General features: G+C 35.0%; 1 protein-coding gene and 1 long non-coding RNA gene across 4 annotated transcripts in view; one reads left to right on the top strand and one right to left on the bottom strand.

Moving 5' to 3' along the window:
- DAPK1 (death associated protein kinase 1) overlaps nucleotides 1-20821 on the top strand; it is a 65685-nt gene that overhangs the window by 40862 nt on the left and 4002 nt on the right. For all 3 annotated transcript variants that reach the window (XM_081945626.1, XM_081945628.1, XM_081945627.1), the window contains exons 17-24: nucleotides 541-738; nucleotides 4634-4732; nucleotides 8488-8565; nucleotides 10725-10947; nucleotides 15251-15439; nucleotides 16263-16460; nucleotides 18774-18912; nucleotides 20135-20255. In XM_081945626.1, coding sequence (XP_081801752.1) covers nucleotides 541-738; nucleotides 4634-4732; nucleotides 8488-8565; nucleotides 10725-10947; nucleotides 15251-15439; nucleotides 16263-16460; nucleotides 18774-18912; nucleotides 20135-20255 — 1245 coding nt within the window. The remainder of the gene's footprint in view (nucleotides 1-540; nucleotides 739-4633; nucleotides 4733-8487; nucleotides 8566-10724; nucleotides 10948-15250; nucleotides 15440-16262; nucleotides 16461-18773; nucleotides 18913-20134; nucleotides 20256-20821) is intronic.
- Nucleotides 18756-20821, bottom strand: part of LOC309388391 — a 42008-nt gene continuing 39942 nt past the window's right edge. Inside the window, exons 3-4 of the long non-coding RNA XR_014174773.1 lie at nucleotides 19534-19604; nucleotides 18756-18889 (exon numbers count right to left, since the gene is read on the bottom strand). This is a non-coding gene — a long non-coding RNA (uncharacterized lncRNA). The remainder of the gene's footprint in view (nucleotides 18890-19533; nucleotides 19605-20821) is intronic.

Raw genomic sequence — 20821 nt, 5'->3', positions numbered from 1 at the left:
AAAAAATAAGCCCAAGTAACTTTTAAGTGATATCTCTAACTTTTTTTTACACCAGCTCATTTATGCGGAAAGGCTTTGTAGGAGAGCTCCATCGCAAGCATTCATCCGCAGAGCCAGCTAGAGCCAGTTCCTCCCAAAGTTATAGCAATTCCTCCTACTCATTTGCTTTAATTTCAAATCCTTGCTTTCATTGTACATTCTGCCCCCATTTGCTTGCATTCATCATTATCTCGTATTATCATGTACTGAACAAATGTAAAATAAAACACACACATCTTTAGATAGTCTTTTGGGAGAGAAAATGTACGGTACCTTATTTTTGCAAAAATATGGTAATTTGGCAGAAGATGATCATTTCTTTTTCTTGAAAATTAAATCTCTTATATGTGAATTCATCCATAACTATAGCTATGTAATATATTCCATATCTATATCTGCATATGACAGATATGTGTGCGTATGTGTGTGTGTGTATGTGTGTGTATTTCATAGAAATTTTGTTCACTGCAGAAGAAATAATTACCTGTATTTATGTTTTAGGGTGGACACATAGCCCTTCACCTTGCTGTACGAAGATGTCAGCTAGAAGTAGTAAAAATGCTGATTAGTCGAGGTTGTTCTATAGATTTTCAAGATAGACATGGTAACGCTCCTCTTCACGTAGCTTGCAAAGATGGAAATGTCCCCATTGTAATGGCACTCTGTGAAGCAAACTGTAACATCGATATGACCAACAAGGTAATAAAAATAATAAATCTAATTCTATAAATACTTATAATAAGTGTACATTAAAATACCTTTTTAAATGAACTACATTTATATTTGGGAAGAATACGGGATTTCATTTTTGTGTAGTAGCTACGTTTTAAGGACATAGAGGGATTTTTCCCTACAGACGCTAGAATCAATAGGAAAATAAATGTTGCACTGTATGATCCCATCAGCATCTGTTTGCTAGCTTTCCTAATGAAAAATGCTTTTTTGTCTTTAAAAAAAAAACTATTATCAGCTTATTTGGTTTTGAACTTTTGAAGCTATATTATCTTGCATAGATATCTCCTCCGTGTCATTGTTCAAATAAGCAATTAGTAGGCAGCATAGACCGTAGAATGGATTGAATATAATTAGTATATATCTGGATTTCCTAGTTAATTATTCAGTCATATTTTTCAGTAGCAGGTAGATGAATACGCCAACCTTTCTCTCAACATAATTATCAAGTTGTTCCATTCTGTGTAGCAGGTGAAATAAGAAGGTGACTGCTGTAGGTAAACCAATCTTTAATTTTAAAAAGTGTATGAATGATAAAGGATAAAAGAATTATTATGTTTTATAAATCAAAAAAAGTTAGGGAGGATATGCCTCTGACAAAGTCTATTTTTTCTTTTTCTCTTTTTTGTCATTTCATTAATCACAAACATATGTCAGACAATATTCTTTAGCATTTCAGTATACATTCAAAAATTAGTAATACAATGTAAAAAATATCTGTTGTTATTCTAGTAATGATATTTAAAAACTCAATACCTCATATACTTGCTTTGTGGAAATGTGTTAGTAAAGTGTATGAAATTGGGGGTGGGGGGGAATTAAAATCTAAATAACTATCTTGATTGTCTGGATTTCCTTATAAGCCTATTTTCCATGGTGTTGATAGATGATGAAAAAACCAGACAGATTTGAATGTCCAGTATTGTATAATGAACATCTGAATAAGGAAACATTTAGTTGCCGAAAAAAGCAATTGATTTCAAAAGTGCATTAAGGAACATTTTTGAATTTTAGAGATTTAAATAGAATTGCAGTATAGTTTTGTCATCTAAAATAAAACCCTGTGACCTTCTGTGCTAAAACTTTAAAATGAAAACATTGGATTTTTGGCTGATCTCATGAAATCATACATTTGGATCATTTTTAAGTGTAAATGTCACCAGCTGCGAAGTAAAAAGTTTATGTAAATGAGGCCTCTGTCTTCTTCTATTAGTGTAATCTTGGCTGATTGAGTAATTAAAAACAGAGGCCTTCTAGAAACTGTTTATCAGGAAAGCAGAATTAAGAGCAAATAATCCAGCTTTTGTTATTTCAATTATCTTATCTTTCGTTGGTTGAGAGGAGTTGGCACAAAAGTTTTTAGGGAGTAGAACATGGAAGGAATTTGCAATTGGTTCCAAAAAGGGAGATAGATGTTTCCAAATAAAAGTTGGCTTGTAGTTGTTTTTATTCAACTTCTTCTGAGAATAACATTAGCACAAATAAAGCAACCAAGTGCTTTGGGATAGAGTTCTAGAAAGCACATAAAACCCATAAAAACTTAGAAAGTATATGATTGAATTTTTTTGTGTGACTGTTGTACCTTAAACACATGTTGTTCTTAGCAGATTCTTATTTTTCTTGCTATGGGCCACCTGGATTTATTTTAAACCTATTTCAAAATAATGAATAATTTTATTCAAAATAATTCTAAAATAATATTTATTCTATTTATTCTATTCTCGGCACCCCCAAAACCTGTTCCAGAGGAATTCAAGTTTAGATCAAAATTTTTGGGTGGATAAATGGCAAACGAGTTTTTTTTGGGGGTGGGGTTGATGGAGCCTGGGAAATGGACTTCATACATCTAATTGAGGAATGGTTTTATGAGGCACAGTGGCACAGTGGTTAGATTGCAGTACTGCAGGTTACTTCTTTGACTGCTGGCTGACTGCAATTTGGCAGTTCAAATCTCACCAGGCTCAAGGTTGACTCAGCCTTCCATCCTTCCGAGTGGGTAAAATGAGAACACAGATTGTTAGGGGCAATATGCTGACTCTGTAAACTGCTTAGGGAAGGAGACAAAGCAGTATATATGTCTAAGTGCTATTGCTATCTGTTTTTTGGGGGAGAAGATAGATTGGCTTTAGAGACTTGACTTATGATATACAATCAATCAGCAATTGATAAGAGATGGTATAAAGAAGCAAACATGGATATTTGATCTGGTATCAGTTAGGACTGATATTTGGGATGATTATAATTGAAGCCATGATGATTTTTCTATGAGTTGACTACAATAACAGTTTGTTAACAGAGGGTTTTGCAATTTTAATCTTGTCTTTTCCTTATTATTGTTTACAATTTTTATTATTATTATACTCTTGCATAATAAGTTAATTATTATTGTTTTTAGTGTTAACCATTTTGGTATTAATATAGTTTAAAGATGATAAGCTAACAATTTGCAAGTAGATTTAGTAGTACAACAGTTTGAATTATTTTTCCTGTTTCACAAGGGATGGGAAACTAATATTGTTACATTATTATTGTAATGTTGTTGTAATATTGTCAGAATTCAACTAGGGAGGATGTTAGATGTTTTAGTTAGTTAATTTTCTTTCAAAACACTTTTTTGTCAGGGTTTTTTTGTTGATTTTTTTCTTTTCTTTTTTTAAATATTTTGGTGTTTTATATTTAAAATTTTTTTTGAATAAACTAAAAAAATGTAAGATAAAAATTTTTGTAGAATGGATAGATGAGACAATTCAAAGTTTTATTTACTGGACAGTAAGCATTATTGTATTGTTCAAGATCAGATTGTTATCAATTTAAAATCTAAGAATTGTATTGCAATATAATTGAGAAGAGGAATTGGATAGAGAAAGTGTGGTGTTTTTCTGTCTTCCTCAAGGAATATAAGAAAATAAACTTTTCATTATATATCATTTTCCTGCCAGAATCCTAATTCCACAGAATTTATAAACTGTCAGGAGATTAATCCATTTGTCAGTTTTTCCTACTATCTACTGATATATATTTAACTGATAAATTCATCTTGCTTCCTAACGTTCAGTTGTTTTAAAGTCATCAGTAGAGAATAAAACTATTGACAAAATTAAAAATTCCAAGAACTTCTGCTAATATAGCAGAATTGTTCCTTACCGCAACAGAAAGTAAAACATAAAATGAAAATTTTCTTATTTCCCTCTCATACAATGAGCTGAGTTATTCTAAGATTTACTTATTTGTCATAATTCACTAGCTAATTGTGGACCTATTTTGAGTTTGTATGATGTGTGGGTTGTTTTTTTTTAGTATGAGGAAATTACCTTTTTTATAATTGTCCTGTTTTCAGATTTGTAGGCAAGACTAAGCTCAAAATAGACTGAAAGCTCTTTGTATGCTATAAATATATCTTGGAACACTTTATGCTTGGCTCAATAAATTGTGCACTTTGTGGGAGTTGTCTGTATAGCTGAAATTACAGTAGTACATATATAAGTCTAGACAGCTCTAAAGAATTGCTGTCATCTGAATTGTAAAGATGGAAGTTCATAACATTTTTAAGAGCAAGGATATAGCAGTGCATGAAAATTTAAAATTAATTTTTAATTTCTAATGTAAGTAAAGTTTGGTCACTTGGCCAAGAAGAATTCAAAACCAGATGTGCATCTGAGATGACAAGCTGTCCTATTGTTCTAGTTGTTATGCTCTTGTGTGCCTCATATCCTGTATTTTATAGCACTTTTCCCATTATAAGTTGCTTGATATATTTCAACTGTTCTACTGAGGGCATATTTTTCTTTGCCAACTGACCAGAAAATGAATTTGTAGATTTACTAGTTTATTACTTAACAAAAACACCATGTTTCTTTTATAGTATGGGCGAACTCCTTTACATCTGGCTGCAAATAACGGAATCCTTGATGTGGTCCGGTACCTCTGTCTTAGCGGGGCTAATGTGGAGGCTTTAACCTCTGTAAGTAGAATCTTTTTGTTTTCTGCTTATTGGCAGTTTTCTATTAAAAACAATAGAGTGCTTACTACTCCCTGAGTTTTTAGGATGGTTCCCAACTAGGGAACATGAGTGCAGGTGAGTGAGCGGTTTGTTCTTTGTTTATAGAGAGTAACTTGCTCTGACAGTTTTGAATTGGCAGGGCACCTATAAGCTATATGCATATACATCAATAAGTTTTAAGTCCAGGTGTATTGAAGTTTTTTGAAGACATGTCCAATTCAGTGCTATAAAGGATGGTATTTCATTTTTAGTATTGCCAGAGAAATCAGCCTTTATATAGTCTTTATTTCTACTATATTTGTAGCCATAACAAGGCACTTCTGACAACACAGTCATGTTACTATTATAAAACTAACAGTATGCAATTACTAACTTGATCCATTTATGGCAGCTGAAATGCAATCAACAATATTGCATAAAGAAATCAAGACACAGAATTTTATGTCCACATGCATGTATGTATGTGTTTAGACATGTGTGTAGGGTCATCTTCCATCAACCTCCAATAAGTAACTTGTGTCCCCTCTCCTCAAATATATAAATACAACTGTAATAAAGTTAAGGAGCACAGTGAAAAATATAAGACTAAGTTTGAATATAAATACCAAACCAGTACAAAAACCAACCTCAGAATTGAAATAGTAAATAGCTTCTGCCTTTTAGGATCAGCCATCAACAATATGCTCAAGAAATAGATCATAGACTAGTACTTTACAGAGTGTCATGAAGACTTTGGAAAAAAATATGCTGGGATGTTTTTATACCTATGCAGATCAGAATAGTGCAGACAGTGGTACTGCCTGTGACACTTGTGGAAGTGAACATTAATTTTGAAATAGCCAGATAGAGCCTTGATGCTTCTGAACTTGAAGATTTCTAAGAATACCAAGGATAGCCAAGAAAACAACAAATAAAATGAACAAAATCAGCCCAAGGTTTTTAAGAGACAAATGAGCCCCTTTGAGAAATCTATAAAGTTGAGAAATGTGGAAGGAAGTAGAAGAGGATAATCAGCAACAAGGTAGATAAACTCAGACATCATGGCAATGGGTTCACCAAGGACAGACCAGGGACAGATTTTCATGGAGAAAATCTGCATGGTCACTAAGAGTTGACACCAACTTAATAGCACATAATCAATCAGAAAATATTGAATTCCAGGATTCTGTGGTGCTTGTAAGCATGCTAACATTATCACCGAAAAGCAAAATAGAGACAAAATAAGGCTAAGGTTTAGCCTTAGCAAAAAAAATGCATTGGATATTGGGGAAAAAATCTGATTATTTTAACTGTATAAATTAATTCCTAATAATATCAAGAATGGTAACCACTAATCTATAATGCATTAGGCCTAAACAAATGCTACATTGTAAATAATTCCTGCATTTTAGATAACATCTTCATCTGGTTATTTCTGTTCTTATGTTTCTGCCAGCCAAAATAGAAAATTTAGATCCTTATTTGCGTTTGTGTATTTTTAGCTATCGCTTATGTGGCATTTGTTTGATCTAATTATTCTTTGCAAAGATATAGAGGGATAAAAATGCATACAAATTGTTCCAAGTGCTAGAATATGCAAATAAGATAACTGCCTCTTGCTGGGGGGGAAAATCCCCCAAATCCTCCTGGAAATATAAGCTCTAAAAATATCAGAATACTCTTAAGCTTCAGATAGTGTTGTGAGAAAATAATTTTTAGGCTGATTTGTATTTCTGGGCAGAAAGATTTTGGCATTTATTAACCCCCATAAAAATATTAATCTAGGCTGGGCAGCGTGGAGCATTCTACTACTTTATGTTGTTGCCATGAAATAAAAATGCCTTTTAACTCTTCTAATGTTTATTTCTCAAAACTTACCTTATAGAGTAGGTTACAACAATTTGAAAACAATTAATGGTTGGCCCATTATGTTCCATCCACATTAATACAACTGAAGATTTCATTCTAATATTCTGCTTATATCTACGGGGACAACAATCAATGCATCTCCTTGTTAAGTACAGGTAGTCCTCAACTTACAACAGTTCACTTAGTGACCATTTGAAGTTGCATGGGCACTGAAAAAGTGACTTATGACCATTTTTCACACTTATGACCATTGCAGCATCCCCATGGTCATGTGAATTCTTGACAACTGACTCACATTTATGACAGTTGCAGTGTCCTAGAATCATGAGATCCTCTTTTACGATCTTCTGACAAGCAAAGTCAGTGGGGAATACAGATTCACTTAACAACCATTTTACTATTTTAAGAACTGCAGTCATTCATTTAACAAATGTGGAGAGAAAAGTCATAAAATTCATTTAATAGATTTCTCACTTGGCAACATAAATTTTGGGCTGAATTGTGGTCGTAAGTTGAGGACTACCTGAATGTGTGTCTGTAGAACAAAAAAATAATTAACACATCACTTTGTTATTATATAAAAAAGCACATATTCAGCTGAAAGCTTCAAGCTCAGTACCAGTGGTATCCTTCATAGAAATAAAGCCTATATTTGAAGCCCATGATGGCTAACCTATGGCACCCATGCCAGAGGTTGCATGCAGAGCCCTCTCTGCTGGCATGTGCACCGTCACCCCAGGTCAGATCTCTGACGTTTCTTTAGTGAGCTTCTGTTTCCCTGCAAAAGACGAAACAGAAGCTCACAAAAGAAAAAGATCTTACCTCTTGCTGGTGTTGAGATGCCCCGCCTCCTCCCGGACAGCTGGGCTTCGGTCTCTGCTGCACATGTGTGCATGTCTGCACATGCATGCACACATGTATGTGCATGCATGCATTCACACCTGCAGCTTTTAGTTTGGGCATGTGCATGTATGTAGTTTGGACACTCTGTGTCTAAAAGATTCGCCGTCACTGTTCTAAGCATTGCTTATATCAATGCTTGTAATACAAAAGATGCTAAGTGATAGTGCTATGATGCATGTTTGGTTTCATGTTTGGCAAAGAAAATCATGAAAATGTACACAAGAGTTTACAATAGTGCTTACAAGTTTGTGAACCCTTTTGAATGTTAAACATCTGTAAGTATAACCTAAAACATTATCAGTTTTCCACAAAAGTCCTAAAACTAAATAAAGTGAACCCAATTAAACAAATGTCTCAAAGCCACTTTTATTTATTCATTTATATATTGAGCAAAATGATCCTGGGTCGGGCTAAGTGTTTCGGGTGATCAGGTGTTACAGAAGTTAGGTGCCACAACTGAAAAGACATGCTTCTTGGCATTCTTTAATTGACTGCAGCAAGAGTATGCTGCTCCTACCAGATTTAGTAGAACAGGAGAGAGGTGGTCCTTTAATAAATTTATTAGTTAAATAACTGAATAAAATTCTGTGCTTCTTATAAGCTTTAACACTGATAATTTCCAATACCTTGCTTCTTATTAGATCAGGAAAAACATATCTACTTCACCATCTTTTAAAGCATTTTTGTATTGCTCACTAAAAGAAAAAGAAAAACACCGTTTGAGAAAGTGAAAAGTTGGTTTAAGATGTTAAACTTTAAACATCAAATATCAAATAATTGTAAATTTATCTAGAAATGATGAAATAGTTACGATGTTAAATACATTAAAGGTTCCATACAAAATATCTTCTAAACTGCTTCATTCTGAAAAATTATTTTCTTATCATCCTGAAATCAATAGAAGGATGGTACTGATTCGGACATGAACAAAAATTCATTTTAACTGACTTTTTGTCTTCTTATAGGATGGAAAAACAGCAGAAGATTTGGCTAGAGCAGAGCAGCATGACCATGTAGCTAGTCTGCTTACAAGGTTGAAAAAGGTAAAGGAATGAAATTGCAGTATTATTTATATTTAAATTTATATCCTGTCTTTCTGTTTTTTTCCATTTAAGTAAGTTCTCAAAGCATCTTATAGTAAGCACACAGTGACTTATAATGAAGAATCCATATTTGTATCACTTCACCTAACACTTTAAAAGGCGTTATGAAAAAAAGTTTCAAGAAATTTGGAAACAGTGATTGTGTAATAATTTGTTGTCAGTTCTCAATTTGACAAAGTTCTGTAGGAGTCTTGGGGAAATTCTGGAAATCAAGTAAACATTTAGCAATGAGTACCTTAATTATAAGATAATACTAGTTTTAGTTTAATTGCATGATATAAATGATATTGAAGTTGTTTAGTGAAAAAGGACAAATTCCATTTGAATAGTAATAATGGCTTAAAATGCAGTACAGCAGGCTAACTCTGCTCACACTGCCAGGAGTTTGATTCCTTTGATCCTGATCAGCTGAAGGTTGACTCAGCCTTCCATCCTTCCAAGGTCAGTAGAACAAGGCCCCAGATTGTTGGGGGCAATGCTAACTCTGAATACTGCTTAGATGGGACAGTAAAGCACTGTGAAGCGGTATATAAGTCTAAGTGCTATTGCTATTGCCATTTAGCCACAACTAACAAAGCCTTATAAGTCATAGGGAGTTATGTGGCATATAAATACCTAACTGGTATATATGAATATGAAATCACAGCTGCTATTTTTTAGCTACTGTTCACCTTCATACACATTGAATTCTTCCCAAGAACCTAGGATGTCATAATGTATTGATGTATATGCACTGATCCAAGCATTGTAGCCTTTTGTAATTGCTAGATGGAAATTTTGTCAATGCACAGATTTTCTAAGTGCCATTCAATATTTTTTTATATGACACCCAGTGTGCCAATAACCACTGAGACCACCATGGTTGCTTTATGCCATAATCTTTAGATATTCTCCAATGTTTCTCATCTGTTCTTATTATTCCTACTGCTCCATCCATTGCCTTATTCATTCATTGGATTTATATAGCCACCCATATCACATTTCACATACATGACTCTAGGCAGCTTACAATAAAACAGATAAGCTTCATAGTATAAAAAGTAAAACGTATAGCAGCTGAACATCAGTGAACTCTACCCATCTAGTTTAGAAATTTTAAGAAGGCCTATCAGTTCTCCCATCTCTGTTAAACAGTCATGGAATGAGCTTTTGATGCTAGCAGATAGGCATGGGCGTCCTTGTAGATATGGCCATGTTGTTTGTATTTTTAATTTATTATTTTATTTTTGTGTTATTTGTATTTAATTCACTTTGTTCTAAACTACCTAGAAACATAGGACCGGGTAATTAATAATATTGTTAGTTACTTAAATAATGATTTGTTATTTTAATCAGAATGCTAAATCTGGATAGCTGTCCTTTTTTTAAAAAAAAAAGTATATTACGAAGTATTTAACCATTTAAATATGAGCCAGTAGTGTGCAGCAGCTGCCAAAAAAGCCAACACAGTCCTAGGCTGCATCAACAGAGGGATAGAATCAAGATCACGTGAAGTGTTAATACCACTTTATAATGCCTTGGTAAGGCCACACTTGGAATACTGCATTCAGTTCTGGTCGCCACGATGTAAAAAAGATGTGGAGACTCTAGAAAGAGTACAGAGAAGAGCAACAAAGATGATTAGGGGACTGGAGACTAAAACATATGAAGAACGGTTGCAGGAACTGGGTATGTTTAGCTAAGAGAAAGAAGGACTAGGGGAGACATGATAGCAGTGTTCCAATATCTCAGGGGTTGCCACAAAGAAGAGGGAGTCAAACTATTCTCCAAGGCACCTGAGGGTAGAACAAGAAGCAATGGGTGGAAAATAATCAAGGAGAGAAGCAACTTAGAACTGAGGAGAAACTTCCTGACAGTTAGAACAATTAATCAGTGGAACAGCTTGCCTCCAGAAGTTGTGAATGCCCCAACACTGGAAGTCTTTAAGAAGATGTTGGATAGCTATTTGTCTGAACGGTATAGGGTTTCCTGCCTAGGCAGAGGGTTGGACTAGAAGACCTCCAAGGTCCCTTCTAACTCTGCTATTGTATTGTATTGTATATTTAGTCTAATATTTCTCATCATAACTGTGTCTGATTTAATACCTGTTTTATCTTTAGGATACACATAGGGCATTATTCATCCAGCATCTTAGACCTACTCATAATCTACAGCCAAGAATAAAAATTAAACTCTTTGGCCACTCTGCATCTGGGAAAACAACTCTTGTGGAGTCTTTAAAGTGTGGGCTACTAAGAAGCTTCTTCAGAAGGCGCAGACCTAGGCTCGCTTCTACAAATTCTGTCCGATTTCCTCCTTCACCTTTATCTAATAAGCCAACAGGTACCACTTTTAAGGATGTTTATTTTGTGCTATCAGCACTAGAAAAACATCATGATAAGAATAGCTCATTTCATTATGCATTTATAGTAGTGTGGCCACATTCTGCAATGCAATTCTGCACTCCTTTGTAAACGGAGGCTGAATGGGGTTATTCTTTTTAGAGAGAAATGGGAGAAATTTATGCCATCACGAAAGCAAATGCACACTCAAGTGGAATAAAAGTTGTACTTCAAAATAGTAGAGCACTGACAGTGTAGTGATGAAAGTGAAATTTGTTTCATTTTGCTATATAGCCTGTTTTCTTGTTTCAGTGATACATTAAGGTAGTATGTCATGGTGATCTAGTCAGTATTTGGATAATAGATCTCCAGAGCTTAGATGGATAGTAGACTAAATAGAAATCTGAAAAAGCATCTCTAAAGTTAGTAATATAAAACTGTTGCCAATGAAATGGCATGATTGTCTCCCTGTAGTTACTATGAGTCAATCTCAATTCGAGAGCATCTTTATGTTTCATAATTATCAAAGGTTTAAAATGGGCAAGGTATGAAAAGCAATAACACACTGGAATTCATTATAGTTAATTGTGAAGGGAGTATGTTTTTCTAATACCCAAATGTTGCTTTTATAGTACAAGGAAAAGGCAATATCCCTGAGGCATATATCTAGCTTTCAGTAAACCCATCTTTATATCTGAAATAAATTAGTGAAATAATTAGTAAAACTATGCTTCTGAATTGATTGCCATAGCTAAACCTTTCACAGCAACAATCGTCAAATTGTTAAGACGGCGTCTGAGAACATAAATTGTTAGTGCTTAAGGCACCCCAGTCTCTTGCCCTCCCCCCCAAAAAAATGAGATATATTTTTTGCCTATCTTGAGCTATCACAAAAGTTTTATTCCACATGATAAAAAGCAAAAGCTTTCAAGTTCTTTTTTTCAAGTGATATCTCATAAAACATCAACATTTTACAACATTTGGGGGCAAGAAGCCTGGGAATTATGCACAGTTGCACATGTGTTTTTAAATTTTACACTATTATCTTTTTAAAAAAATATCTTCTGTTGGTTGTCATGTATAGCTGCTATGCTGAAGAACTTTTGATGAGGTGTTTGTTAGGATTCTTTTTTTACTTAACTATAAGTGTTTTAACAGATCATCCTTCCATAGGTGAAAATCTGCATGATAAGTAAGATAAAGTTTTTCATATAAAGCATCATGCTTGTTTTTACTCTGAATAGATACTTTATATTTGGGCTGTCTAACCTTGACAACATTAAGACTTGTGGACTTCAACTCCCAGAATTTCCAGCCAGCATGGCTGGCTAGGGAATTCTGGGAGTTAAAGTCCACAAATCTTAAAACTTGCCAGGGTTGGACAGCCTGAATTTAAAGTATCTATTCAGAGTAAAAACAAGGTTTCACAATTGGATGGGAGGTAAGTTCCCATTACTTGTTTAATTCTTGAGTATTTAGTCTTTAATGCCTGTTAAGAAAAGGTAGATCAGTTCAAGGCCCTTGAGAAAGAAGCTTGATTTAATCACCATACATACCCAAATGCATTGTTTGTTCATTGATTTTTAATACAATGTGAACAAAGGCTAAAAATATTTTGCCACATTTTGATGTCAGACGGGTGTATGTTCTACAGATGGGGAATCAGAATGCTAAGAATCTCAAAATCAAATCCTATAAAGAATACTTGTAAAATTGACCAAAGAATAGAAGAAAAGAGTTTTCCATGATAGCTACATTGAAATATCTAAAATGTTGTCAGGTACTATACAAAAACAGAGCAGGAGCATTCTTTCTTGCTCTAGAAGAGAGATTAAAGCCCCTAAATGAAAATTTCTTTATTTTAGTTTAAGAGTAAGAAAACTATCCTATCTAATTAGTTTATCTAACAGAATGCTAACTTAGTTTTGATAGGATGAATTGTTATCTCAAAAAAAATGCTTCTCTATCAAGGGTAGTGATGTTTTCCACAAACAGGGCTTGAATATCTAGAAATAACCCCCTCCTCTTCTTTTATTTGGAGCTTGCCAATGTTTGCTTTTATTGGGATGCAAAATTGAATAATGGTAACTGGCCTTCCTTCCAGAGCACTGAAAAAAAAAATTCACTCAAAAACAGAATTCAGTTTTGAGATGTGATTCCCAATGAATTACTGAAAACTGATATTAAGTAGCTTGCTTAGTTTTGCTGACTCTTTTATTGACAAAGGTCACTCCTTTTGGATTCCTGAGGACTGAATGCGGCATTAAACTGGTCCATCTGGAAAACAGGGATAGAACTGAGCCAGTCAGGTATGATAAAATCGACTTAGGTAGTAAGATCAAAAAAGAATATGCACTCCATCCCTATTGGAAATTATGATATTGATTGAGAAGCAAGTCAGAGGCAGGAGATGAAAATCTGAGCCATATAAATAAATTGTTCCATCTGGTGAAGAAATGTACCAGCATTCCCTGGGCAGCTTTTGATACGTTGCATGGAGAGTTAGGATTTGGTTTTTAAAAATGGTTCAATTTCCATTTAACCCTGCCCTTGACATGTCTGAAGTCAAAGCAACCAACCAAATTGCTGTATTGCTCTCAGATCTGTATTCATAAAGATCACTATATGCTCTTCAGTCAAAAATTTGAAAAGATGCCCTTTGGATTCCTCAATATATGTGTTGGGCTTTTTGAACTTGGAATGAAGGATAGCCTTCTTTGACGCACACTTTTTTGGCCTCTTTTCATATTCCTGAATGGTTACATTTTATATTAGAAATGAGAAATTGGAAATTAACTGATTTTGCAGGTTCTGTGGGTAAGGTCTGATCGTGTTGTCTTTTGAAACAGAAAAAAACTGAAATCAGTCAGTGAGTATTGGAGCGGACCATCAAAGTCTTGAATATTCTGCCATGCAACCCTTTTGTTGTTTGTTCTTACTTGAGGCATCATAACAGGTGCACCCTTTGGAAAATTCATGCACCAATTTCAAAGATTGCACCTGTTTGTCAACACAACTGTGTATACATACAGTCATTTGCCTTCATTGTCAGTTGGCAGCTAGTGTTTCAAGAACAAGTTGCACTAACCCACTTTGAATCTTCATTTTCTTATGTTTAGTATACTCCTGGTGAGCATAATCTCTGCCCTTTCTTAGCAGAGTTAACTTGAGGATAATTGTATCTACTGTTTATCTGTGCTTACCTGTGCTTCACATCTAAGAGTTTTCTCCTTACCTTACAGTATGATAAATATATTACTGTCCATGTTTTTGGAAAGAGTTAGATTTATATTCCTATTTTTTGCCCTGGAAGTTGGAGGATCCTCCTCTTAGTTTTCCCAACAACAATAACCTTTTGAGTCAGGTTTGGATGAGAGAACGTGGCTGACCCAGTGCCCTTCCTAATCCAGCATTTTAGACAACATTTGATGACTTTTTAATCTGCAGTGTGCTAAAGTTCAATGCTATGTAAAATGGTCCAATAGTATACAAAGATCGTTTATTTAATTCATACATTTGGGAAATATATTTCCATTTGTAAATATGCCATATTTTCAAGGTGTGAGAAAATCCCCTGCTGTAAAAGATTCTATTTTTCTTTTATCTAGAGAAAAGGAATTCATTCCACTGAATCAACTGAATTACTTAGTGAAATCATTAGTCAATGCCTATCCTCTCTTCTTATTCATATTATGTAACTCATTAAGACACTTCTGAATTTCTTAAGCGTTAAAAAATAGGTTTGCAGATGATCCTGCTCATCTATATTGAAAATATAGGATATTTTTAATGTACTGGTGTAGTAACTTGGTTCTCCACTAGAGGACGTTAAAAGAGTACAAATATATATAAAAGAAGGTTAAGGCCTATCAGGGAATTCTCTCCATTTATTTCTCCACTTGGAAAATAGTTTCTTTGATAATACAGAATAGCATATTGATAATCTAAGTGAAAGTGCTTTCAAATTGGAAGAAGCCTCTGAGCAACTTCAGAAAATTTCACCTTCCAGTTCAGTGGTTACAGCACAGTGTATACTGTTCAGGGAGAGTCCAGCATCCTCAGTCAAGATTTATTGCAGAAGAAAAAGGGTAAACAAATTGCCATCATAATCATCCACATGGATGCATGGTGTAAGTTGTTTTCTAAGGAAAATTGACGGCTCTGACTGCTAATGGTACTAGGACTTTTCATCATCTTGTCAAGCCTACACTCTTACCGCTTTTAATTCTACAGAGTTTGAAATCATTAAGTGGCCAATTTTCCAAAGTTTGTAATCTTTAATTTATATTCTTTGCCTAATCCAGTTTCAGTAAGTATTTCAAATCTGTATCCTGGCTGTGAGAATGTTAGCGTGAGGAGCCGAAGCATGATGTTTGAGCCAGGCCTGACCAAAGGGATGTTGGAAGTATTTGTTTCTCCCTCTCATCATTCCCACTGCTCCATGGATGACCAGTCCACAAAGTGCATTGATGTGCAGAATGCTTATTTGAATGGTAAAGCATAAAGTTTGGTGCATTATAAGTGTATTTTAATATCACTGGCAATGTCTTTGGTGCAAACAAGTTCTGCTTTAACCAGAGGTGGGTTGCTCCCGGTTCGGCCTGGATAGGGCGAACCAGTAGTAGCGATGGTGGGAGGCTCCGCCCGGATCCTTCTGCGCATACGCATAAGCATTGCACACGCCCAAACTGATAGTAACAAAAATTGGCAACCCACCACTGACTTTTAATTCCTTTTTTATGCATTGAATTAAATATTTTCAGAACTTCAGCAACATTTACTTTTTTAAAACCTTGAATATGCAAAGTTTCATGTAATAAATAGTAAGTTCATTATAAGCATAATCAGTGCTTAAATCTAACTGCAGCAACCAGATTCTATGGTGCACCTGAGGCCAATCCCAGGAAAAAATAGTTGAGTTTAAGAAAAGCTACATTTGCACCCTTGAGCTTTTAAGTATCTTTTTGCCTTTAGATTTCCTCAAAATGTTCCTGTTCTTAATGATCACTTAATTTCAATACATCTGGAATTAATTTTAGCACTAAATTTTGTGCTTAATACAAGCTACCTTTTTGGCTGGATTTATTGTGTCACTTTTTAAAGGTTAATTTTGAATAAGGTAAAAGTAAATTGGAGAGGGGGAGAGATCTGAATGGAGTCTTATAGGTAGTTTACCAAGTAGTGGGACATCCAGCAAATGTAAAAGTCTGAGAAAAAATATTGTGATTTCTCTCTGGAAATAAGAATGTTTCGTTAACATTTCATAACTTCTTTCATTTATTATTGTTATTGATAACAAACTTTTTGCTCTTGTAGGAATTGGTGATTTCAGTGTATGGGAATTCTCTGGAAATCCTGTCTATTTCTGCTGCTATGATTATTTTGCTGCAAATGACCCCACCTCAGTTCACATTGTGCTTTTTAGTCTTGAAGAACCTTATGAAATACAATTGAATCAAGTGACCTTTTGGCTTAGTTTCTTAAAATCACTAGTTCCAGTTGAAGAACCTATAGGTATGTCTATTTACATGATGAATAATCTGTGCCAAGTCATCTGTATATGAAGAGAAACAGCTGACTTTTTAATAATCATACATTTTTCATTGAGATTACTAATGAGATATATTAATGAGTCATGTTGTCTTAAATTTATTATAAAATGCATCCATTAATATGTGTTCTATACTTTAGAAAAGATTCGATTCATGTAATTCAAGATCATCTTCACTTTATTTCTGTGAAACACTTTTCACCTGTTTTGTGACATTTTCATTGAAAGCAGAATTAAAATGCATTGATTACATTTCTGTCCAAACTTGTAATGTTACTAAAAAATTTATTAAATGGTCACATCATGAGATGGAAAGGTTTTTATTTGATGCTGAGACTATTAAAAATAAGCTGTTCATATTTTAATGTTGCTATTTATTTCTCCTGTGCAAAGTTTTCCGTGATGGAATTTGCTTTCTCAGCTATGTAGATAAAGGTTTATTTTTTCATTTAACCTCTTCTCTCCTCCCCGCCCCAAGACTTTTGAAGAACTTTGAACCAACCATGCCACATCTTTAAATGGCTGCAGCCTCTTACTGGCTTTGAGATGCAGTTCCCTTAGGGACACCTCCCATGCAAGAAGAGTATCTCCTTGAATGATTTGCATAAGCTGTGTATTTATCTTTTGCAAACAGTCACCTGACTTAAAATGGAAATTAATTGGCTTTTCCCAAGTCAGCGAGACATACATTCCTCTTCATTGCACATTCATTCTTTTTTTTTCCTTTGGGAAGATTTCCTCCATCAACAACTTGGAGAAAATGAATTATGGCATGAAGAATTTTTCCATATATTTCAACCTTCACTGAAGTGCATATTTTATTTTAATGTGCATAGATGTTTATTATTAACTTTTAACTTTATTTTCAATGCAGCCTTTTTGTACATCATCAAGAACCAATACTGATTACATTCTGAGAAACATTTATACTGTTAGAAGTAATAATTCCTGTACAATTGTATGTGTTTATATACAAAAAAGAAAAAAGTTTGAATGTGTTTTTGCATTATTTGCATTTAGGACAGTGATGGTGAACCTATAGCACGCGTGCCACAGGTGACACGCGGAGCCATTTGTCAGGGCACGTGAGGCGCTGCCCTGTCAGCTGGCCAGCACGCATGTGCGCGCTGGCCAGCTAAGTTCACCGTTTTTAAAAGCCATTTATAGGAGCCTGGGGAGGGCGAAAAGAGCCTCCCCCGCCCCCCCGGAGGCTTCAGGGACCGTCCGGAGGCTTCCCTGAAACCTTCGGAATGCTTAAAACGACCCTCCGAGCAAATTGGAAGTCACTTCCAGTTTACTCGGAGGGTCATTTTGAGCGCTCCGAAGGCTTCAGGGACCGTCCGGAGGCTTCCCTGATGCCTTTGGATCGCTTAAAACGGCCCTCCGAGCAAACCGGAAGTTTTGAGCGCTCCGAAGGTGCCAGGGAGGGCCTCTGGGGGGGGCGGGGAGGCTCTTTTTGCCCTCCCCAGGCTCCTATAAAGCCTCTGGAGCCTGGGGAAGGCAAAAAAAGCATGTAAAAATGGGGGGAAGCACCTGTTGTGCACGTATGCACACTGGGGGGTCGCGCATTGTATTATGGGTGCGGCACGCCCGCACATGACCCCCCTGCGCTCCCCCCCACTTGTGGCACGCGAGCCAAAAAAGGTTCGCCATCGCTGATTTAGGATGTATTGGTTCTTGCTCATGTTGATTTTTGTGGTTCTGCTACTAAGCATTTGTAATTCAATAATTACTATAAGGTTTAAATCACTATTTTCAAAAAACATGACATGTTATTTCCCCAGATAATGTATTTGTACAAAGTTGTCTTTAGTGTTACCTCATTCTTGTCCCAAATGTATCTCTTTCTCACTCTCTCTCACTTTCCCATTCTTTTTCATGGTATCTCCAAGGCTTTCATACTTAATTCTCTCTTACATGAGAATGCTTTGTGTAAGTACTGTAAAGTTGCATTCATACCATTGTATGAATGGGTTTTAGATCAGTTCCTTGCCTGTAATATCTACCATAAATTTGCAGTACTGTAAACTAATGGATAAACTCTTTTTTTTAAAAAAACCCTCCAAAATGTGTATTTAATTTATAAATGGACAGATTATGACTATTTATTCCCATTTATAATGTGTTATCTTTATTTTGTAAAATGGAGCAGTAGAAATAAACATAGAATAAATGTAGTCATTCTCCTCAGATCAAGAACATATATAGAAGCATATTACAGTAACAGGAAGAAAAATCTGTTTGTCCTGAAATTCTTTATTATTTGTCTCCTGAAGCATTTGGAGGAAGGCTGAAAACTCCACTTCATGTTGCACTGGTGGCTACACATGCAGATATTGTTAATCTTCCACGTTCTGCTGGAGGAGAGTTCCAATATGACAAAGATACATCACTTTTGAAAGAAATTAGGAATAGGTAAGAGAGAAAAAACATAGTATAATTATAGGAATACCTGCTATATTTTGAAATTAGCGAATTATACATAATGTAACTGAATTGATTTAACTTTGGGAGGGGAGCAAATGAGGCATTCCCATGCACAGGAAAAGTCCATATTAATTATATTGTTTTATACTTCAAGAAGCAATTACCGTATTTTCAGAGTATGACGCACCAAGATTTTTGAAGAGGCAAATTAAAAAAAGTTTTTGCACTCTGCAGCCCTCCTAAAAAAAGCCTGTTTTTAATAAAAACGGGCTCTTTTTTTCAAGAAAAGGGCATGCATAGCCTTTAAGAGGCTTATAGAGTGCTCCTGGGGGCTGGTGGGGGGGCAAAATTGAGCAGAAAACGGCCCATTTTTCACTCATTTCTGCCCTCCCCAGCTCCCAAGAGCACTCTGGAAGCCTCCTAAATACTATGCACAGCCATTTTGGTGAAGAGCCGGGGTTCGGGAGGCAAAAAAATGCTGTATTCAGTGTATGATGCACCCAGATTTTCAGCCTCTTTTGAGGCAAAAAAGTGCATCTTATACTCCAAAAAATACAGTATTTTTTATTATAGGAGTGGGTTGCCATCATATGGAAGGGTTTTCCTCACCTTCCAAGCCTCAGCACAGTGTTTCTTATCCTTGGTCACTTGAAGATGTCTGGACTTCAACTCCTAAAATTCTGGGGATGGAGAAACACTGTCTTAGCAGAATGGACTAGAAGCTTCTATTGTCTATAAAACTTTTAATACATTTGTTTTTTATTCCAATGTAAATTTATTCTAGATTCAGTAGTTTAAGCAAAGTAGAACCATGAGTTCCTGATCAGTCCAGATTAAACATTTGTTACAATAAATAGATTTCTGACATAAGAAATAGAAAAATGAACTATGTTTAAAATCAAAAGAAACACCCAGTCTCTTTATTCTTGGAGAATCTATATAAGGGGCCAGTATAACTCCTCTCAGAAGGAGATGGAGAGTTAAATATGAAATATAAATATATAAAACATAAATAAGTAAATAGTTAAAATAGTAATGAGTGAATGAATTTAATAGAACTGGCTTTCAAACAGCAAGTAGAATGCTTCGTTTGTAATCTCAAGAAAGATTTTATCTGCCAAAATTATTCAGTTAGAAAAAAGTAAAATTGAACTTTGGGGCTAAAATGATAATTATTTCCCGTCCCTTTTTTTTTTTTTTTTTTTTTTAGGTTTGGGAATGATGTTCACATTTTGGACAGATTATTTATTCTAGATGCTGGAGCATCAGGTTCAAAAGATATGAAGATCCTCCGAAACCATCTTCAAGAGTTGCGCAGTCAGATTATCTCTGTAAGTTATACGTACAGCCACGGTTATTAACCAGGTCCTTAACCTATTTTGAATGCAACTACAGTTATGTCACTCTTTCTGATATCGGACAATGTTAACAATAATAGTTGGGTTGGAGACAATCTATTTGAATTAGAATGGAAATTTACTGTTTTGCTTATTAAGTTTTTATCATAATACATCTGTTTTTTAAAACATGACTTTTGGTGGGAGAGTTTCTGCCCATTTTTTAGAAGACAACATTGTTCGCCAGCCTAGGGGCATCCAAGTGTATTAAAATTGCAACTCGTTACATTTTCATACAGCTGCCTAAGAATTCTGGGAACTGAAATCCTGATTTATTGGAGGTCATCAGGTTAAGAAAAGCTAGTTCAGAGCTTTTTAAACTTGTCAATGAATATATTACTGATTTTATTCTATTTCTATCTTACATACCTTCAATTACTCGTTGGCCAATCTTTTAAGTTGGTTGAGTTATGGCAATAACTTTCTAGTGTTGGTGCCATTAGCAGGAAATAGGATATAGGTTGTAGCTAATAATACTGCCCACTGTATATGTTATAGAT

Source organism: Natrix helvetica (genome assembly GCF_964273705.1).
Source record: "Natrix helvetica genome assembly, chromosome: 2".
NCBI lineage: Eukaryota > Metazoa > Chordata > Lepidosauria > Squamata > Natricidae > Natrix > Natrix helvetica.
Note: the sequence above shows the minus strand (reverse complement) of the source record. Positions and strands in the feature narration are given on the sequence as shown.